The 20,804-nt window shown below is 41.9% G+C and overlaps 1 protein-coding gene across 1 annotated transcript in view; it reads left to right on the top strand.

The window, feature by feature from the left end:
* Window positions 1-20,593, top strand: part of plekhn1 (pleckstrin homology domain containing, family N member 1) — a 28,075-nt gene extending 7,482 nt beyond the window's left edge. Inside the window, exons 4-16 of the mRNA XM_035740816.2 lie at window positions 415-495; window positions 1,451-1,541; window positions 5,234-5,370; window positions 6,052-6,198; window positions 9,942-10,022; window positions 10,625-10,700; window positions 11,515-11,660; window positions 11,762-12,067; window positions 16,207-16,443; window positions 17,070-17,240; window positions 17,827-18,051; window positions 18,649-18,709; window positions 19,612-20,593. Coding sequence (XP_035596709.1) covers window positions 415-495; window positions 1,451-1,541; window positions 5,234-5,370; window positions 6,052-6,198; window positions 9,942-10,022; window positions 10,625-10,700; window positions 11,515-11,660; window positions 11,762-12,067; window positions 16,207-16,443; window positions 17,070-17,240; window positions 17,827-18,051; window positions 18,649-18,709; window positions 19,612-19,799 — 1,947 coding nt within the window. The 3' untranslated portion in view covers window positions 19,800-20,593. The remainder of the gene's footprint in view (window positions 1-414; window positions 496-1,450; window positions 1,542-5,233; window positions 5,371-6,051; window positions 6,199-9,941; window positions 10,023-10,624; window positions 10,701-11,514; window positions 11,661-11,761; window positions 12,068-16,206; window positions 16,444-17,069; window positions 17,241-17,826; window positions 18,052-18,648; window positions 18,710-19,611) is intronic.
* Window positions 20,594-20,804: the final 211 nt, after the last annotated feature.

Raw genomic sequence — 20,804 nt, 5'->3', positions numbered from 1 at the left:
AAATGGCACAACACTTCCTACAGATGTAAAATTACTCACAGTCAGCAAAATTAGTGCACTTTACAGGGAATCGGGTGCTTTGTGGGACGTTCATCATGTCATGATGAATCACTCTCCAAATCATTATTTGGTAACACTGCGTCATATTGCCAATCCTTTAGTCTTTCTCTGATATTCTATGTTTCCCCTAATGACCACCATAATAGACAGATAGAGGCATATCACTTCCTCGCACACACACACACGCACGCACGCACGCACGCACGCACGCACGCACGCACGCACGCACGCACACACACACACACACACACACACACACACACACACACACACACACACACACACACACACACACACACACACACAGACACAGACACAGGCAGACACACTCAGTCTCTTGCACTCTCTCCTCAGGATGTGCATGACTGCTACCTAGACCTCTTCCAGACACACCTTCATTTTGTCTCTAACAACACCACTGGACTCACCTACCAGGTGAGGCTTTCCAACTGTTCTTCAAAGTCTGCCGTTATGTTATTTATGGAGATAGATTGTACTCAACACGTTGTAAATTAATGAGTAATGATTCACAAATTGATCACAAATGACAAATGGAGAGGAAATGTTTCCTATGACACAGTAGTCTCAGTGCACTGATTGTAAAATAGCTCGGTATTATAAGAACATCTGCTAAATGACTCAGATGTAATGTCGTTTTCAATCTCGTGTCCCTGTCTAAGTGAATATAACCGATACACTGATTACGTGTCCCTTGCTGCGAACGGTTTTTGTATTGGTAAACATGGTGTGTATGACTGTCTCCTTAACCTGTCTAGTAAAGTATGAACAGTCATCAAGCAGTGTCTATATCGTGTTTGTCTATATCGTGTTTGTCTATATCGTGTTAGTCTATATCGTGTTTGTCTATATCGTGTTTGTCTATATCGTGTTTGTCTATATCGTGTTTGTCTATATCGTGTTTGTACTAGACTCAGTCACAGGGTGGGAGGCTGCTGGAGCATTACTGGATATTAGACATTATGACAACAAATGTAAGGCCTCAGACAATCATACATGCAACCTGGCTGGCTTTAGTTTCACACCAATTAATAGTGATATTTGCCTAAGTAGAAATTCCAGAACTGAAACGGAAAAACGAGCACATTTGAGCATTGATGGTCATAAGATCCCAAACAAATCAGAAGCTATTTTGAATACATTTTCTTGATCCTAGAGTCATGAAATGTCCATAAAGGGGAGTGACTGCTTTCAATGAATATAAAACTATAACATTTGTCAACAATTTAGTTATGAGGTATTATCCATGCTTGAAAAACAGTGAAACCCATCCTTTTTTTAAAGTCTATTTCTATGGTCATGACAATGAAACTGTATGGTTCAAGGGAATGATTGAATGACTATGATTTGACCTGTGTTTTGTGCTGTGCAGGGGACTCTTCCTCTGAAAGAACTCACCATCTGCAACCTGCAGCAGAACTGTAACCACAGCCAACTCCAGGAATTTGCCTTCCAGATCAACGGTTAGTTGGCCTTTTACTTGAAAGGGAAAAACAAAATGACTCCTTGTGGTAGTAGTGGCATTCATAATTAGCAGAGCATTGAGCGCTGAGATGTTGAAATCACTTGCTTCATGTTTTCTATTGACTATAGCCAATCTGTGTAGAGTTGGCATTGGACCGCCGTGTGTTTATAGTTGTTTATGATTCACAGGCTAACCTCAAGCCTCACTGTAACTCAGCTGTGTGGTAGGCGACGTTCGATTCTCACCGACTGAAACAAAGAAAATCTAGTTCAGGAATTTGTAAAAGCTACTTTGCATTAAGTGGTGACTAAATGCCCCTCTTCTTTCAACCAATCTCAAAGCTACTTGAGATGTGTGCAAAATAACTTGACTGTCACTTATATCTTGTATTGCTGTCAAAAACTCAAAATGAAGCGCACGGTTCTCAAGTTTCGTTTCTTTCTCAGCAAAGACAGGCAGAGCCCATATTCACGTTCACAATCCCAAACTGCAACCACCCACTATTTTCAAAGGGTGGCGTTTCCTATATTCCGGTGACTCAAAAGTGCTGTGACCTATTTCACCTCCACACAACCCCAAGACTAACTAGAGTCGCCTCTCTCAGCCCTCAGTCAGGGGGCCAAGCCGCTCTTGAAGGCCCCTCTTGTTGTGCGACAGGTGCTCCTGAACTCGCTCAGCTGTCAAGGCAGAAAGGCCAGCGCCCGCTCGAAGCCCTATCAAGACATTTAATCTATTGCACATTCCAGGGGCATCCTACTTAATGCCTGCTAGTTTTGCCCCTTAGAATCTGGGCTCATATCCACAAACTGTCTCAGAGTAGGAGTGCTGAACTATGATCCGTTTTACCTTATAGATATTAATGAATAAGATGATATGGACAGATCCTAGATCAGCACTCCTACTCTGAGAGGCTTTGTGGATATCAACTTGACTGCATCTTTGATAGTGATAATTCTTTATAATTCACATCCTGTTTTTGAAACGGAAGAGATCTCCACTGTCAAACGGTTTCTTCGCTACCCATGGCCAAAACATACATCACATTCATGGATATTTCAGATATTCTCTCTGTTCTGTGAGCCTTTATTTACCTGCAGGGAGGCTGTAGTAGACTTCACTGGAAAAACATGTAGAATAACATGACAAGACTCTGAGTGAAGTGAGATATTCGGCGCAGCGATAACCCTGAGTAAAAGTCTTCCTCATTGCTACACTGCTGAATCAGCTTCACTGTAAACTGACCAGGAGTTGACTTAGCATGACATACTAGGAACAAGTAAGGTCCCGAAAACGGACCTAAAAAATCCTGGAAAGTTCATTGAAATTCTAAGTTGGTGTCATGTTGCGCCACATTTTTTCATAACATTTTTGTAATTGCATTCTGATAGAGATGTATATGAAATGAGGATGAGACAGATGAGAGGGTAATCACAGCCAGGAAAAGAGTAGCGGAGGGGGACCGCACACTCCTGCCTCTAGGAGGAATGGACTCAGTCCAGAGACGACAGCGCTACCGCTAGTCCAGACTCGCACACGTCAGTTAAGATGGACAGGTCAGATCAATAGGCCTCGGCTCCTGAAATATTTCACAACCCGACAAGCCTTGGTTGGGTTTGAACTTTGGATGTCCTCACGTGAACCATGTGAAAATGCCTCCTTCAAGGGAGTGTGATGATCAAGGTCTAAAATGAAGGCTGGAACAAGCAGAAAGAAAATCAACTAACGAGAGCAGCATGGCCGCCGTTTAGAGAAGCAGCCAGCTGGCAAGGCAAGCATTCCGGACAATGACAAAGGGGCTGGAATGAGAGGCTGTTATCTCTAGTATGTGTAGTAGGGCTGATAAAGGGAGATTCCTGCTCTATTCACTGCAGGTCCTGTAGGCTACATTCCTGTTGGGAAGGAAGGTAGTCCAGAGGGAGGTGCCTTGCTTCCCCACTAGGTGAGCTGTTATGAGGCCAAAGAGAGCAGGGCCCATATGTGGCAAGCGTTTCAGAGTAGAATGGCTGATTTATGATCGGTTTGGCCTTTTAGATCACAACAGATAAGATGACATGGACATGGGTCCTGATCCTAGATCAGCAGTCCTGCTCTGAGACACTATGAATACCGGCCCAGGTTGCAAGCTCTCTCCTGTAGTAGTTTACATGTAAGTTATACATAATTCACACATGATTTACAGTATGTTTCCTGGAAAAACATTTTTGGGGTATTGCTTGTATGACCTCCTTCCAAACAGTCCTCTTTTTACCACATTCCTGCCGGCGTAAGCCTTTTATATATCCTGTGCGCATGCCGGCACTGTTGACGAGTGGGAGTAGGGGTGTGCTGATGTGGATGGGCCTATTTGAATAAATCCATTAAATATACACCATTACGAAGTCTGGAAATGATCATATAATATTTTTTTTATAATTTGTCCATAAGAGACATTAAGACTAATACACTTTATTTTCAAAAGAAAAGCATATTTTGCTATTTAATTACGTTACTGGTCTGTGCAGCCTATAGGCTACATTGCTATGCAGTGATGTAAAGTACTTAAGTAAAAATACTTTAAAGTTTTTTGGGGGGTATCTGTACTCTACTTTACTACAGGAAAATGGCTTTGATCTGGCGGACTCACTTAACCCAAATGCTTTGTTTGTAAATTATGTCTGAGTGTTGGAGTGTGCCCCTCGCTATCCGTAAGTAAAACAAATATAGAAAATCATGCCGTCTGGTTTGCTTAATATGAGGATTTTTTGATTACTTATGTATCTTTTAGCAATTACATTTACTTTTGATACTTAAGTATATTTAAAACCAAATCATTTTACTTGAGGTATTTTCTATTAAGATATCTTTACTTTTACTCAACTATGACAATTGGGTACTTTTTCCACCACTGTGGTTGTGACACGCAAATGAAATCAATAGTTTATTATTTTGTTCATTAAACAGACAAGACATTCTTACATAATTGCGCATGGGCTCATCTGGAAAAGAGAGGCTATGTGTAGCTCAAGAAGCTCATTCATATTAACCCATCGTTCAGTGCCTAAATATTATTCCTAATACTGCAGTAAATAAATCACCAGCCAATGTGATCACACCATCGTGTGCTCTCTCCTTTCAAACTACCCAGTTATTTTGGTTGAAGACAGATAAACTACAAATGGCTAGTAGTTAGATACTTATGCATATTAACCCATCATTTATAAGCTAAATATCAGTGGCCTTACCTGTCAAAGTCAAGAAAAAATATGAAATGGCAGTGTGCGTTCCCCCAAGCCAAATGCCAAGGCATTTCTGTGACAATAGACAAAAATAGCTCAAGGACAGAACTACATACATTTAAATGGAGAGAATAAATGCATTAAAATAATTTCTGTGAAGCTGTGTCTGTAAAAAGTTGGCGGCATGCTAAAGTTGGTGTGTCTTAGTTTGAAAGGGATATCAGGCTACAGGGTATCTTCTGGGGAAGTTTGACAGAACGTGTAATTAACATGACGGAGAGCTCTACCTCCACAGTATTTTCACAATACTTTCTTTGTGAAATAGTGGTAAAACCAAAAGTCTGATTTACTAGCGACGACAAGCTTCCAGTTGCATAATGTACAACCTTCTATTTGTAAATGGATAGGGTAGGGCTTTAGCAGGAAGCGCTGGTGGCCATCTCCTCTCTGACCTCATGACCTTTGACCCCTGCAGGTGTCAGCCTGAACCCCATCATCGTCTATTGCTCCAACCAGGAGGAGATGGACATGTGGTTCGGCCTGCTCAAAGAACACATCGAGATCAACGGGGGCACCCCCATCGCACCTATCGAGACCTACACCAGGGTTAAGGTAAGGAAATAATACTAGGTTTCATTGATATGGCAGTGCAGATGACGGAAATGGAGGCCAGTTAAAGAGGCCAGTTAAGGAGGCCCAAGTAGAAGCTACACCCTGGGTTGATCCTGAGGGTAAAACAGCAATCAATCAACAGGATGTGTTGAGTCATGTAGGTCACGGCTGTCTCTTCCTGAGTGCATGATCCATTCCCAGGGAGCGGTCATGACTGTGGCCACACCACAACCACATCACTAGACTCACATCTGCACTGGGTCAAAGTATGGTTACACCAACAGGTGTGGAAAAGGCTGATCGTACACATTCAATAGTGGATGAAATATAGGGCATCTACACAAGCAGGTTTGACCAACGGTATAACCCGATGCATATGTTCTGAAAAGCAAAGAAAAAAAGCATTCATGCAACATTCTTCCTGTATCACTTCCAATAGTGACAGCTAGTGTAGGAACAATTGTTGTTTCGTTATACAGTATTCTCGCCCAGGAAGTATGATAGTATTTAAGAATGATTGCGTCACTATCAGAGAATGAAAAGCCCCATCATTATAGCATTAATAGCTCATACTGTGGAGAAGTTCTGTATGTGTTTAATGTTTATTTCTTGTAACTGGTTGGGTGAGGTAGATTATTTCCATGCCTCACTAATGTAAACATGTCTACCTGTTCCCTGCAGAATGTAAAGGAGAACACGGAGGGGAGAGAGGAGCTGAGGAACTCAATCAGTAAAGACCCCATCTATGAGTGGGAGGGTTCTCAGCGTGAGAGTCTGGGGCCCATCACTTTCGTGACCAAAGTCAGTCTGCAGCACCTCCCCTGCCAGGTACAACACCCACCTCCACTCACCTTTCTGTGGCTTATGATGTGCCTATGGTGCATTGTAACCTGACACTGAAACATTATAACCTGACAGTGAAACATTATAATCTGATATGAAACATTATAATCTGACACTGAAACATTATAACCTGACAGTGAAACATTATAATCTGATATGAAACATTATAATCTGACAGTGAAACATTATAACCTTTGATATTAGAACATGACTGATTACCTTTCTGTGGCTTATGATGTGCCTATGGTGCATTGTAACCTGACACTGAAACATTATAACCTGACAGTGAAACATTATAATCTGATATGAAACATTATATATAATCTGACACTGAAACATTATAATCTGACACTGAAACATTATAATCTGACAGTGAAACATTATAACCTGACAGTGAATCATTATAACCTGTCACTGAATCATTATAACCTTTGATATTAGAACATGACTGATTATTGATTGTAGAGATACTTTTTGATATTCAAATATCACTCAAACGAAGAAACCTGTATATACAGTCCGCATTGCGCATAAATAGATTAGACACATTTTAAGAAAGATGAATAAGAGATTGTATTCATGGTCTTGACTGTTGCTATCTTGCTTTGTGAAACCAGACAATTTTATGGAACTGTCCATTAGACAGTTATGACTCCAACCTGTTATCAGTCAGATAGCGGGGATCTGAGAATGAGGAGTAAACGTAACATTATCAATCAACAACATCTACCTTAGAGCCCACTGACTCTCTCTCTCTCTCTCTCTCTCTCTCTCTCTCTCTCTCTCTCTCTCTCTCTCTCTCTCTCTCTCTCTCTCTCTCTCTCTCTCTCTCTCTCTCTCTCTCTCTCTCTCTCTCTCTCTCTCTCTCTCTCTCTCTCACACACACACACACACACACACACACACACACACACACACACACACACACACACACACACACACACACACACACACACACACACACACACACACACACACACACACACACACACACACACACACACACACACATACAATTACTCTTTCGCAACTTCACCATGGCCTCACCACAATGTAAGGAGTGAGCATTGTTGTCTGCTGGGACTCTAAACCTTGAGGGAGTGTATGGGCAGAACATACTACAGTTACCACAACACTTACTCCCTAGGTCTCATACACTCCTACAAGACGTGACGTTACTCTGCTAACCGAGCGAGAAAGTAACCAAGGAAATACATGATCCTGACTAGGCTTAATCCTATAAAACAGCAACGCTCATGTAGCCGGTGGGTGAATCGGCCAATTAACGTTTGATGGGAACTGGCGGTATGATGGAATTATTTCGAAGAGAGATTGAAGGGCTTGTAAACTGGGTGTGTGAGAGGCAGTTGCTTAGCTCACGCAGCAACTTGACTCACCACACAGCTGGAATGTCAGCTGTCTGCCAGACACGCCCTCTGCAGGGCGGAGAAACACGCTCACGGGCATGCAAGTGCGTGCGCACCACACACACACACACACACACACACACACACACACACACACACACAGGGTTGGGTAGGTTACTTTTTATATGTAATCCATTAGTTACTAGTTACCTGTCCAAAATTGTAATCAGTAATGTAACTTTTTGATTTCCCAAACTCAGTAACTTAATCTGATTATTTTCTGTTACTTTTAGATTACTGTCCCCTTAAGAGTCATTAGAAGAAGAGAAAAAAGAATGTAGCATATTACGTTGTGGGTTGGTTATGTAGGCTTACTACAGATAATAATGCAATTAGGCTATTTCTTTACATTATAAACCAAAGTCTGTCAGATTTCCAGTCATTCCATTTAATTTAATACCCCTTGAATATAGATTAGCCAAATTGTTTTACCGGCGCATAATCCAAAAATGAAGGATTTATTAGTCTACTCTGTTGTTTATTCATTATGAATTTTTTTTGTCATGGAGGACTGATTGGGCTCATTGCTTCAAAACATGGTTGAAAAATAAATGCTGCTGTCTTGGAATGGCTTGTTTTGAGAACTACCGAAAACTGTTATTTGCATGTGGAAAAACACACACACACACACACACACACACACACACACACACACACACACACACACACACACACACACACACACACACACACACACACACACACACACACACACACACACACACACGGTCAGGGAGATAACAGCCTACTTGCACTTAGCTACTACACTGAAAAAAAATATAAACGCAACATGTAAAGTGTTGGTGCCATGTTTCATTATCTGAAATAAAATATCCCATAATGTTCCATACTGTACGCACAAAAAGCTTATTTCTCTCAAATGTTCTGCACACATTTGTTTATATCCCTCTTAGTGAGCATTTCTCCTTTGTCAAGATCAAATCAAATCAAATTTGATTTGTGACATGGTTCGAATACAACAGGTTTAGACTTTACTATGAAATGCTTACTTACAGGCCCTTAACCAAGAACACAGTTTTAAGAAAAATAAGAGTTAAGAAAAATATTTACACAATAAACTAAAATAAAAAATTTAAGAGAAACAATAAGATAACAATGCCGAGGCTATATACCTGTACCGAGTCAATGTGCAGGGATAGAGGTTAGTCGAGGTAATTGAGGTAATATGTACATGTAGGTAGAGGTAAAGTGACTATGCAAAGATAATAGATAATAAACAGTGAGTAGCAGCAGCGTAAAAAAAAGTGTGTGGGGGTCAATGCAAATTGTCTGGGTAGCCATTTGATTAGCTGTTCAGCAGTCTTATGGCTTTGGGGGTTGAACTGTTAAGAAGCCTTTTGGACCTAGACTTGACGCTCTGGTACCGCTTGCCACCAGAGAGAGCAGTCTATGACTAGGATGGCTGGAGTCTTTGGCAATTTTTAAGACCTGTCGCCGCCTGGTACAGAGGTCCTGGATGTCATCAAGCTTGGCCCCAGTGATGTACTGGGTCATATGCACTACCCTCCGTAGAGTCTTGCGGTCGGAGGCTGAGCAGTTGCCCTATCAGGCGGTGATACAACCAGTCAGGATGCTCTCGATAGTGCAGCTGTAGAACACCTGACAGGTGTGGCATATCAAGAAGCTGATGATTATAAAGCTGATTAAACAGCATGATTATTACACATTACACAGAGGAGTATTTCTGTTTGTAATAAAGCCCTTTTTTGGGGAAAACCTCATTCTGATTGGCTGGGCCTGGCTCCCCAGTGGCTGGGCCTGGCTCCCCAGTGGCTGGGCCTGGCTCCCCAGTGGCTGGGCCTGGCTCCCCAGTGGGTGGGCATATGCCCTCCAAGGCCCACCCATGGCTGCACCCCTGCCCATTCATATGAAATCCATAGATTAGGGCCGAATGAATTTATTTCAATTGACTGATTTCCTTAATCTACACAACACCCCATAATGACAAAGCAAATACAGGTTTTTAGAAATGTTTGCACAAAACTGGAATATTACATTTACATCAGTATTCAGACCTTTTACTCAGTACAAATATTTGAAATTGTTGGGATGTTGCGTTTATATTTTTTGTTGAGTAGATTTCAATGTAAGGGCCTTCTATATTTGACACAGAAAGCCCAGTAGAACTATGTAACTATGTAATTGCATCTGATGTGAAAACACATGGCACTTCAATTAGTCAATCTTACACTGAGTGCAAGATACATTGACAGGATATAGACATTTGAATTAATTAGCTAATGCAGTGAGAGTTGATTGTTTCTATTGTGTCCAATACAGGAGCAGAGTGACAGACTACTGGTGATGTACCCAGCCACTCTGATCATCCTATCAGAAGAGAGCCACGGACTTTTCTACAAGGTACCTTTCATTCGTCCCATTGAACCATACAGATGTAGGATCTTAATTTGAGCCATTTTTCTACAGCAGGAAAATAATCCTGCCCGCAACAGGAAATGTGAATTATTATGTGGATTATAATTAATGGCCATTTTTTGTAGGGTTTGATATATTTTCTGTTAGGGCAAATCAAGTCTTAAATGGAAATGACAAACTAGAAGCCTTTTAAAACCTCAAATACACTACAAGTTTCCACTTCCTGCCGTGCAGAAATATTCTCAGCAACAAAAGAGTGATGCAATTAAGATAATACATCTGTAGACGTAGACTCTTAGCTTGCCTGGTCCCAGATCTGTTTGTGCTATCAAGTCAAATCCTTGTCATGCCAAAAAGTGGCAAGGAATTGGCATGATAGCACAAACAGACTGGCATTCAGGCTAACTCGTATGTACATTATGTACTATACATAATGTACTCACCGCAAGAGCTCATATACAGTAAGTGACTCATATCCTTGATTATGCTCGAGGGCCTTATTTGTCATGTTCCCTCTGATCTGTCTTTGAATCAGAAGTGTGTGAAATGGTATGTATAACGGTGTGTGTGTGTGTGTGTGATTGCAGGGGAAACTTCCACTTAACATGGTCACTGTGACCACACCCTGCCAGGACGTCAAGCCCAACACCTTCATGATTGAAGGTAAATTGACCACGATGTCACACTTATTGTGCAAGCCTCCCCTCAAATACAACATATGTATATGACACAGGTCTGTTGTGACGTATAGATTTTAATGAAGGCGGGTGTTTTGTCGACATTTCCAAATGTCAGAAAACAAGAAACGTTTTTATGCCCAAATATTGATATATTCACCATCATATCGAAGTAAACTTGGAGTCACACGATGACATGCTGACATGTGGTCCTCCTACTACGAAAGGCATGCAGTTTATTAGGCTACAAATTAAATAAATGACGATGAATTTATCAGGGTGGTGAAAGTGCAAGGTGATGAGCTTGATGCTCCTTTCCAATAAATATTAAGGGTCTTATTCTGGTGACGTGATGATCAACGACTTCTGTTTGACAAATACAAATAATCTCGCTCTTTGGTCCATAATAATCTCATCATGTAGGCTATATGTGCGCTCTAGCCAATGTGGCTCTAGCTAACAGCGCGACATGTCAATACCAGAGTGGGCACACTTGCTATATCTCAAAAATGTTTGTGAGAAAACCATCAGTAGAGTTGAAAATGCGATGGGAACCCAATTCATTTGTATCTTTTATTCGGTACGTGGGAATTTAACCACAAAAGGTATTTTTATGTGCACTACGTCATCACGCACAGCCTTTTGTCGGCAACAAGTCAATTTGATGGAAACATCTCCAGCGGGAAAATGTGCATGAAAATCTGTCCCCAATTGAATGCAAATCTAGCTGATGTCACTGAACATTGCCTCATGCACATTCAATGAGTGACCTTACCCATTGTTTTGCCCTGCTGTCACAGGCAAGATGATAAACCCTATTGTGGTGTCCTGTTTGGATAAGAGGGAGTTCTATGACTGGATCCAGCACTTCAAAGCCTTCGATGTCCCTGTGGTCAGCCCCCCACCCCCCGTTTATGACATCATCTACACCCCCACAGCGAAAGAGGTGAGACATTAGATTAGGACAACAAGGCCCTTCTGAGTTTTAACTGTGTCCATTCCCTTGTTGTCAGTTCTTAACATGTAGTGTTGTATTTTTCACACTAGGCTCCAGAGGTTGATAGGTGGAGTTGGAACAGCCGGAGCCAGAGCCGGAGTGAGTCTCTGAGGTTGGGGCAGTCTGCTGGGAGTGAGTCTCTCAGGCTGAGGCAGTCTGCTGGGAGTGAGTCTCTGAGGTTGGGGCAGTCCGTTGGGAGTGATTCTCTGAGGTTGGGGCAGTCCGCTGGGAGTGATTCTCTGAGGCTGGGGAAGTCCCACAGTGGACGGGGGTCTGGTTCCGGGTCCCAGCACCTCCAGTTCCCCCCTAGACACGCGGACAACCCTCTGTCCCCAGGCTACACAGAACCCCTATGTGTAAGTTTGCACTTGAATACTTTCTACCAGGCCTGGATCAAATACATATGTCAGCCACATTCAAATGACAAAATAAGCTAAATGTCAAAGTATTTGAAATGTTTTTGAGCCAGTTCTGCTTTCTACAAAGACATTAGGGTTAAATGGAATGTGTGCTACTTCCATGTGAACTAGGCCACTCAAAGCGCATTTATTTACCTTTACACTACGATGTTGGGCGTTGTAAGGCTCTTCCTTGTGGTGGTAATTTTTATGTAGCCGGTATATATAGTATCTGATATCCATATCATTAAAGCGCTTGTTTGTTTTGGTGGAGCTGAGCTCAGCATTTTTCAAATGTGAATTATTAACAAAGGTTTAGACTGTGCCTCTCCTGGTACAACCCAAGCCAATGCTGAAGTTCTTAAACCTCTCGAAAACGAGATCATTTATTGTGTTTTCCTCCTCTGAAATAACACCATTAAGATAACTTTGACCATGAGAAATGAGGGGCACTGACACGCTGCCTCAGCAATCAATAAGTTAACTGATAACAGAGAGTGTTTCAGATTCAGCAGAAGTTGCGTACGCTATCAAGACCTTGAGTTGACTTCCTGAAGAGAGAATGACCCTACAGACTGGTCACTCATCCAATTAGCTTATACTGGGGAAGGTGCTGTGCTCATAAGACATGTTGTTCTTGGTGTGTGTGTGTGTAGAGTTTAGTTTAGAAACATTTATTTGAGTGTCACTCCACAAAGATACATCACTTCGATTTTTTTTACCACATTGTGGACAGACCCCCCAAAAAAGTATTTGATCCCCTGCTGATTTTGTACGTTTGCCCACTGACAAAGAAATGATCAGTCTATCATTTTAATGGTAGGATTATTTGAACAGTGAGAGACAGAATAACAACAACAAAAAATCCAGAAAAAAATGTTTTAAAAAATGTTATAAATTTATTTGTATTTTAATGAGGGAAATAAGTATTTGACCCCCTCTCAATCAGAAGGATTTCTGGCTCCCAGGTGTCTTTTATACAGGTAACGAGCTGAGATTAGGAGCACACTCTTAAAGGGAGTGCTCCTAATCTCAGTTTGTTACCTGTCTAAAAGACACCTGTCCACAGAAGCAATAAATCAATCAGATTCCAAACTCTCCACCATGGCCAAGACCAAAGAGCTCTCCAAGGATGTCAGGGACAAGATTGTAGACCTACACAAGGATGGAATGGGCTACAAGACCATCGTCAAGCAGCTTGGTGAGAAGGTGACAACAGTTGGTGCGATTTTTCCCAAATGGAAGAAACACAAAATAACTGTCAATCTCCCTCGGCCTGGGGATCCATGCAAGATCTCACCTCGTGGAGTTGCAATGATCAGGAGAACGGTGAAGAATCAGCCCAGAACTACACGGGAGGATCTTGTCAATGATCTGAAGGCAGCTGGGACCATAGTCACCAAGAAAACAATTGGTAACACACTACGCTATGAAGGACTGAAATCCTGCAGCGCCCGCAAGGTTCCCCTGCTCAAGAAAGCACATATACATGCCCGTCTGAAGTTTGCCAATGTACATCTGAATGATTCAGAGGACAACTGGGTGAAAGTGTTGTGGTCAGATGAGACCAAAATGGAGCTCTTTGGCATCAACTCAACTCGCCGTGTTTGGAGGAGGAGGAGGAATGCTGCCTATGACCCCAAGAACATCATCCCCACTGTCAAACATGGAGGTGGAAACATTATGCTTTGGGGGTGTTTTTCTGCTAAGGGGACAGGACAACTTCACCGCATCAAAGGAACGATGAACGGGGCCATGTACCGTCAAATCTTGGGTGAGAACCTCCTTCCCTCAGCCAGGGCATTGAAAATGGGTTGTGGATGGGTATTCCAGCAGGACAATGACCCAAAACAAACGGCCAAGGCAACAAAGGAGTGGCTCAAGAAGAAGCACATTAAGGTCCTGGAGTGGCCTAGCCAGTCTCCAGACCTTAATCCCATAGAAAATCAGTGGAGGGAGCTGAATCCCTCCTGAGATGTGTGCAAACCTGGTGGCCAACTACAACAAACGTCTGACCTCTGTGATCGCCAACAAAGATTTTGCCACCAAGTACTAAGTCATGTTTTACAGAGGGGTCAAATACTTATTTCCCTCATTAAAATGCAAATCAATTTATAACATTTTTGACATGGGTTTTTCAGATTTTTTTGTTGTTGTTATTCTGTATTTCACTATTCAAATAAACCTACCATTAAAATTACAGACTGATCATTTCTTTGTCAGCGGGCAAACGTACAAAATCAGCAGGGGATCAAATACTTTTTTCCCTAACTGTATAACACACAATAAATCAAGGCATGAGCTTTAGTTTCAATGTAACCATCATTACAAAAACTACATGTTTATCTACAACCTGTTCTCAGAGAATGTCTTATTATTCTGTATGTGAATCTGATACACTCCATTTAGTATGATATGTTACGTTTCGTATGTTATGTATTAATTTGTGGATGTCCATCACCCATTTCGTATGATATGTTACGAATTAGAATTCATATAATATTTTACGAATTTCAGAAAACATACAATATGTTATGAATTTGCTAAATGTATGATATGTTACGAATTCTAGCTAGGTAGCAAGGTGGCTAACTTTAGCTAGCTGGCTAACATTAGCTAGCTGGCTAACATCAGCTAGGCAAGGGATTAGGGTTAGGTTTAGGGAAAGAGTTAGCTAAAATGGTTGTGGTTAGAGGAAGAGTTAGCTAACATGCTAAGTAGTTGCAAATTAGATAAAATGTAAGTACTTGAAATGTTGCTAATTAGTTAAAATGCTAACGTTTTCCATGATGGAATTCGAACTAGCAACCTTTATCATACCAATTTGGGGTCCCAGGCCAAATCAAATCAAATCAAATCAAATTTTATTTGTCACATACACATGGTTAGCAGATGTTAATGCGAGTGTAGCGAAATGCTTGTGCTTCTAGTTCCGACAATGCAGTGATAACCAACAAGTAATCTAACTAACAATTCCAAAACTACTGTCTTATACACAGTGTAAGGGGATAAAGAATATGTACATAGAGGATATATGAATGAGTGATGGAAGGAGAATACAGAGCAGCATACAGTAGATGGTATCGAGTACAGTATATACATATGAGATGAGTATGTAGACAAAGTAAACAAAGTGGCATAGTTAAAGTGGCTAGTGATACATGTATTACATAAGGATGCAGTCGATGATGTAGAGTACAGTATATACGTATGCATATGAGATGAATAATGTAGGGTAAGTAACATTATATAAGGTAGCATTGTTTAAAGTGGCTAGTGATATATTTACATAATTTCCCATCAATTCCCATTATTAAAGTGGCTGGAGTTGGGTCAGTGTCAATGACAGTGTGTTGGCAGCAGCCACTCAATGTTAGTGGTGGCTGTTTAGGCGTTACATTTACTATGTTACGTCAAGTCTATTAGACGAGGCTGTTATCTAGGGGAGTGTTTTTGTATCTACCAGTCTCAATAGAATGAGGGGCCACTCCACATCTACATTTTGCAAAAGAGCTCCGACTTTTGCTTGGTTAAAAGTTTCCGTATATAGGGTTCAGTCCCAAAAGTGCATTTAAAAAGGCAGTAGTTGCGCTGTTTGTTACTTTCAGGTTTACTTATCAGTTGGTACCACTTTAGTTCATTGCTCTCTAAAAGTGCTGATTCAAAAGCATTACGATCATTTCTAGAATACACTCCATCTGTATCAGTGAGCTTAGTCATATGGATGGACTGTGTGTGTGTGTGTGTGTGTGTGTGTGGACTACTCCAAGCTACTGAACTGCACCTCCGCAGTACCAATTAAGATGATTGAAACCTTCAACTTTCCTTGCTTAGATTTTGGCAACAGATAACATAAGGTTAACTTAGTCAAATAAAGCAGGAATCCAGGTTTGCCAGATTCCAAGTTTCTTTGAATAGCACACTTTGGCCGGTTTTCCAGATCTCTATTAAGCCTACACCTTGACTCAAAAGTTTGCTCAATGGAAAAGTATTGAGGATTGAGTAGTAGTATCAGTGTTCATTCGCATCACCCGAGCTTGTTGCAATGTCACCGAGCATACTTGACCTTTGCCCCCTGTCTCTGTGTGTCCTTACAGTACATCTCCAGTCGGCCCTGCTCTACTGAGACAGCTCGGCTGGGCAGCCGCAGTAACAGCGTTTCGTCCCACGCCGCCAGGTCTGAGCGTGACCCCCGACCTTTGTCACAGCACTGCTCCTACCTCCCCCATGAGGGGCCGGTGGTGCTGTCCCCTGTTTACAACATCCCCTACTCAGGCCTGCACCGTGACCGCGCCAGCACCCCGCAATGCCTGGAGAAAGCCACCCTCGTCAAGGTACTAACTTCAGCCTGGCGGCTAACTTGATTTTGGAATATTCCCTCTGGGACTTATCTTTGCATTCGGCATTTTAGTCATTTAGCAGACACGCTTATCCAGAGCAATTTACAAAAGCAATTATGGGTACTAGAACTAAAATGGACTAGTACCACAAAGCAACAGGTCTGTGAGTTAAAGAAGTAAATGGTAGTACCTCTTCAGCTTAATTCAGACAATGTGGCTTCATGTAGACATTACATCATAAGTGCTGGACATGAAACAACTTACCGTAACCTTCCGCCGTCAGGGGTTTCCAATTAAAGAGACTAAAGACAGATTAGTGTAGCAGGCTAGTGGCATACACTCCCCATACACACACATACAGATGTGATCCTAGTAGACTACACCCCCACTACCACACCCCTTTTCCTTTCGCCCCTCTGTAGAGCATGTGTGAGATTAGACCCATCTCTCCGCTTGGTAACTCTACCCCAAATCCCAGCGCTAAGTGCGGCTTAAATGATTAGCTTCTGCTAGCCGAGGAGCGTGAGAGAGCGAGAAAAGACAATGGCCATTCACCCACTGTGCTGCAAGGAACAGATCGGAAGAATAATGATAACCCCTGGAAATCCCTGTGTGATTAGTCCAACAGCTGGAGCACCCCTCAGACGTCCCCGAAGTACGCATCGCTCTCCACCCCCCAGCGCCACTCAGACATGTGTGCCCCCCGGCAGCCCCTGTCGCCCCTGTACGATGAGCCCTGCACCCCTGACACCTACGCCCAGGAGGAGAGCTGGCCCAGGCAGCAGCCAACGGTAAGCCGACCACGATACTGGATCCATGTGTCTCAGTTTACACCACAACCGTACTCCCCGCCAACTCTCACACACATACTGTACACACACATATCACATATGCACACACATGAACTGTACAACAAAAGTATACACATACACACAATCAGGTTGTGTGTACCTGATTGTGTACATGTGCATATAGACGCAGGCACATGCATGCACACATACAGGAAGCGTTTGACCAGGGGGTGACTGACGCAGGCAATGGACAGAGGCTAAGGGCTGCATGTTGCTGATGACTAATTGATTATCTCTGATGCATAATGAAGTGGACTGCTGAGAGATTAAATTCCTTGTCACTAGCAACGTCCTGTCCATATACATGACCTGTATTTTAGAGAAATATGATTTAATCGATTGAATTGAAGTTTTCTGTCTAGGTTTGTCTAGATTTTGGACATCATATTGACACATGGGGGTGCTTAAGGTTCTCGCCAGTGGCTTTATGTGCAAGACTGTCATTGGACAGGCACTTCAATTCCAATTACCACGACTACAAATTTGACCTGCTGGCTTTTTAACGCTTGCACCCTCTGATTCTCAGCAACAAAGTTGGCGAGGACCACCACAGAAGCAGCAGGACCCTCATCTCCTACCCTCCTCCTTCCAGCTGTGCACCCCTCCCCTGGGCAAGCGTTACAGGAGGAGCCTGGTGCTCTGCCAAGGCCAGGGGCTGGAGATGGAGGGCCCTCAGGGGCCAGCAGACCAGAGAACTGAAGCTGTCCCCAGTCTAAGGCTGCTGCCTGCACCCAAAGCAGTGCAAAAGGAGGTGGGAAACTGACACTCAATGGCTCATATTCACAAAGCATGAATGGTGATCCTTTATCAGAACTCAATGCTTTATTGTTACGGGTCAATACGTCTTACAGATGTAGGATCTTAATTTGATCACTCTTTTGTTGATGAGAATTTTTCTGCACAGCAGGAAATGCAAACTTGTAGTGTATTCAAGGTTTAAAAATGCTTTGGAAGTTTGTCATTTCCACTTTAAAAATGTCAGACTTGATTTGCCCTAACGAAAAATATATCAATATATCAAAAGAATGTCCAGTAATTAAACCAACATAATAATTAACATGTTTTCCTGCTGTAGCAAACTGGCTCAAATTAAGCGATTGAGCCGACATCTGCAGCCTTTACCTTGAATGCAGTCTCCGCAGACGCAGGAGCATTGCCTTTAAAAGGCGCATTGTTGACAGTGCTGTAAGACTTGAATCCTGGCCACTGTTAATGCATTATGGCTCAATCACATTTCTTTCGAATACTTTTGAATAATCTCCATTTGTACTCGATAATAATCGTCTCTAAAGTACTATTTGTTGTTCTTGTACATGTGAAACAATTTTCTATCCTCATCTTTTGACAGAGGCTCTTCCCATCGATGGCTGCTATGAACACCCCCCAGATGCCGTACGGTTACTCACCAGGTAAGAATGTCAAGCATGCTCTTGTATAAACTAACACGCTGCACATCACAATGCAACAACATTGGTTACCTTTAAACCTGCTGCGTTCTTAGCATTTCTGTCATGCACACCATTTCAAACCCGTCTAATACATTGTCACGTCGTCATTCACCCACTACAATCCCACTAAAAGCAAAGCCTGCCTTAGTTGGTAATCTACTTCAAAAACCTCAACGACACAGAGGTCTGTTCATATGGGGACGGGAGAAAAGGGGCACATGTGCACATGCAGTATTGTATAATATACCATATAAAACATTGGAATATTGGACTGGGTGTCTCACTGTCAACATGCAGTTTGACAAAAAAGTGAAGGAAATGCGCAGATGTGCCAATGAAATGGAGCTTAGGCCAGCTTTATATACCATGTGTTCAGGTGTCTCATGGGGGGAAAGCCCAGTGTAACAGAACACTGTTCCAGACAGGGTTACTGCTAGCCATGACTGACAGCTCACAACTAGGCTAGGACCGCTCGCTCTAGCTCATATCTATGTCTCCTTTTATCTCATATAAAAACAGGATGGGATTTAAAGAGGTTATCTCGGTATCTCCAAATATAAACCCACTGTAAAATTGGCTATAACTCAGGGCATTATCAGGTGATCACCTCAAGTTGAATGTCTTTGCACAATTCCGAGGACAAAACAGAGGACAAACCGTGGGTTCTGTTAGGTATGCAACAGGATGGGTTTTACACTACAGTAACACTGTGTGTAGCTGTTCACACACACCATGAGAGAGTGACAGTATACATTGGACCTGATCCAAAACTAGTTGCCCAATCTGGGCCAGGTCTTGTATTCTTCTTCTTCTGCTCTTTGAAAACTAAAAGCCTGGGAATCGTGTCTCTCTCGCCCCCACAGATCACAACTCATACCTTGTACCATCCGAGCCAGATGACCAGGAAATGGACTATGACAACATTTGGGAGTACGACTGCAATACCGAGAGAATTCAACCCATGTCTGGAATTTCGCCACACCGGACGGGATTAGACATTGGGGCCAGAGGCCTTGGTGCCATGGCAAACAACCAGCTGAGATGGTTATAAAAACAATGGGCCGGCACTCGTCTGGACGTGCGCAAACAACAGATCCCTATCAGAGAGCCATTCAGTGACCCAAGCTCACTACTGCATATTATGGTTGTGTGATATAGTGTGCTCTGTTTCAAGGTAGCCCACTATTTAGGGAATAGTGAGTGAATAATGTATTTATTAGATAGTCAAACGAATGCTTTAAGTGGCCATGAGATAAGAGGAACTTCTTAGTATTAATGCTGCACTACTGTGTACTGGATGTAAATGCAGATAAACATGATTCAGCAAAAACACTTTCCCACACAACAGCATAAAATGGTAGGAAACTGAGCCTACCTCTGTTAACGTAGCATTGATGAAAGTGCAAAATGTACATAGTTTCTATCCCTGAGTGCTTGAACATGTTTTGGTTTTTTACCACTATCATTACACTGCATTTGGCTTCATTTGAATTTGGAGAGTTTTTTTTGTATTATTTATGGGCATTTTCTCCAGCGCCGTCCTGTTTAAATGGTTTTATATTGTGTAAACGTTTTGATTCATATGTTATATCATTATTATATTTTTTTGCATCATAGACAACGTGTCTTTGGTTGTAAGCTGTAAAAAGCATTCCAGCAAGCTTAATAATAGCAACACATCAGTATAATTTATTTAATGTTCTGAAATAACAAGGCAAACATTGATGGCTTGAATGGACTTTCTCCATTGTGTTACTGCTGCAAAATGTTGCTCGTCTTTGTGGCTTGTTTCTCATACTTTTAGGTGTTTATTTAAGTTCTTAATATAAACTAGTATTGATATTATTTGCATTGTTATACTGTGATTATTTTGATGGATGTTTAGTAGTAATTATGACCTTAAACATACTAAGACATTATATAAATAGGTACAACTTTTACACATTTCCTGCATAAGCATGAATAAACTATTTATATTATTATTATTATATATGCATATATATATACAAATATAAATAGTGTAAGCATTACAAGTAACTAGCATTTAACATTTATT

The sequence above is a fragment of the Oncorhynchus keta genome, chromosome 28, assembly GCF_023373465.1.
Source record: "Oncorhynchus keta strain PuntledgeMale-10-30-2019 chromosome 28, Oket_V2, whole genome shotgun sequence".
Lineage (NCBI taxonomy): Eukaryota > Metazoa > Chordata > Actinopteri > Salmoniformes > Salmonidae > Oncorhynchus > Oncorhynchus keta.
Note: the sequence above shows the minus strand (reverse complement) of the source record. Positions and strands in the feature narration are given on the sequence as shown.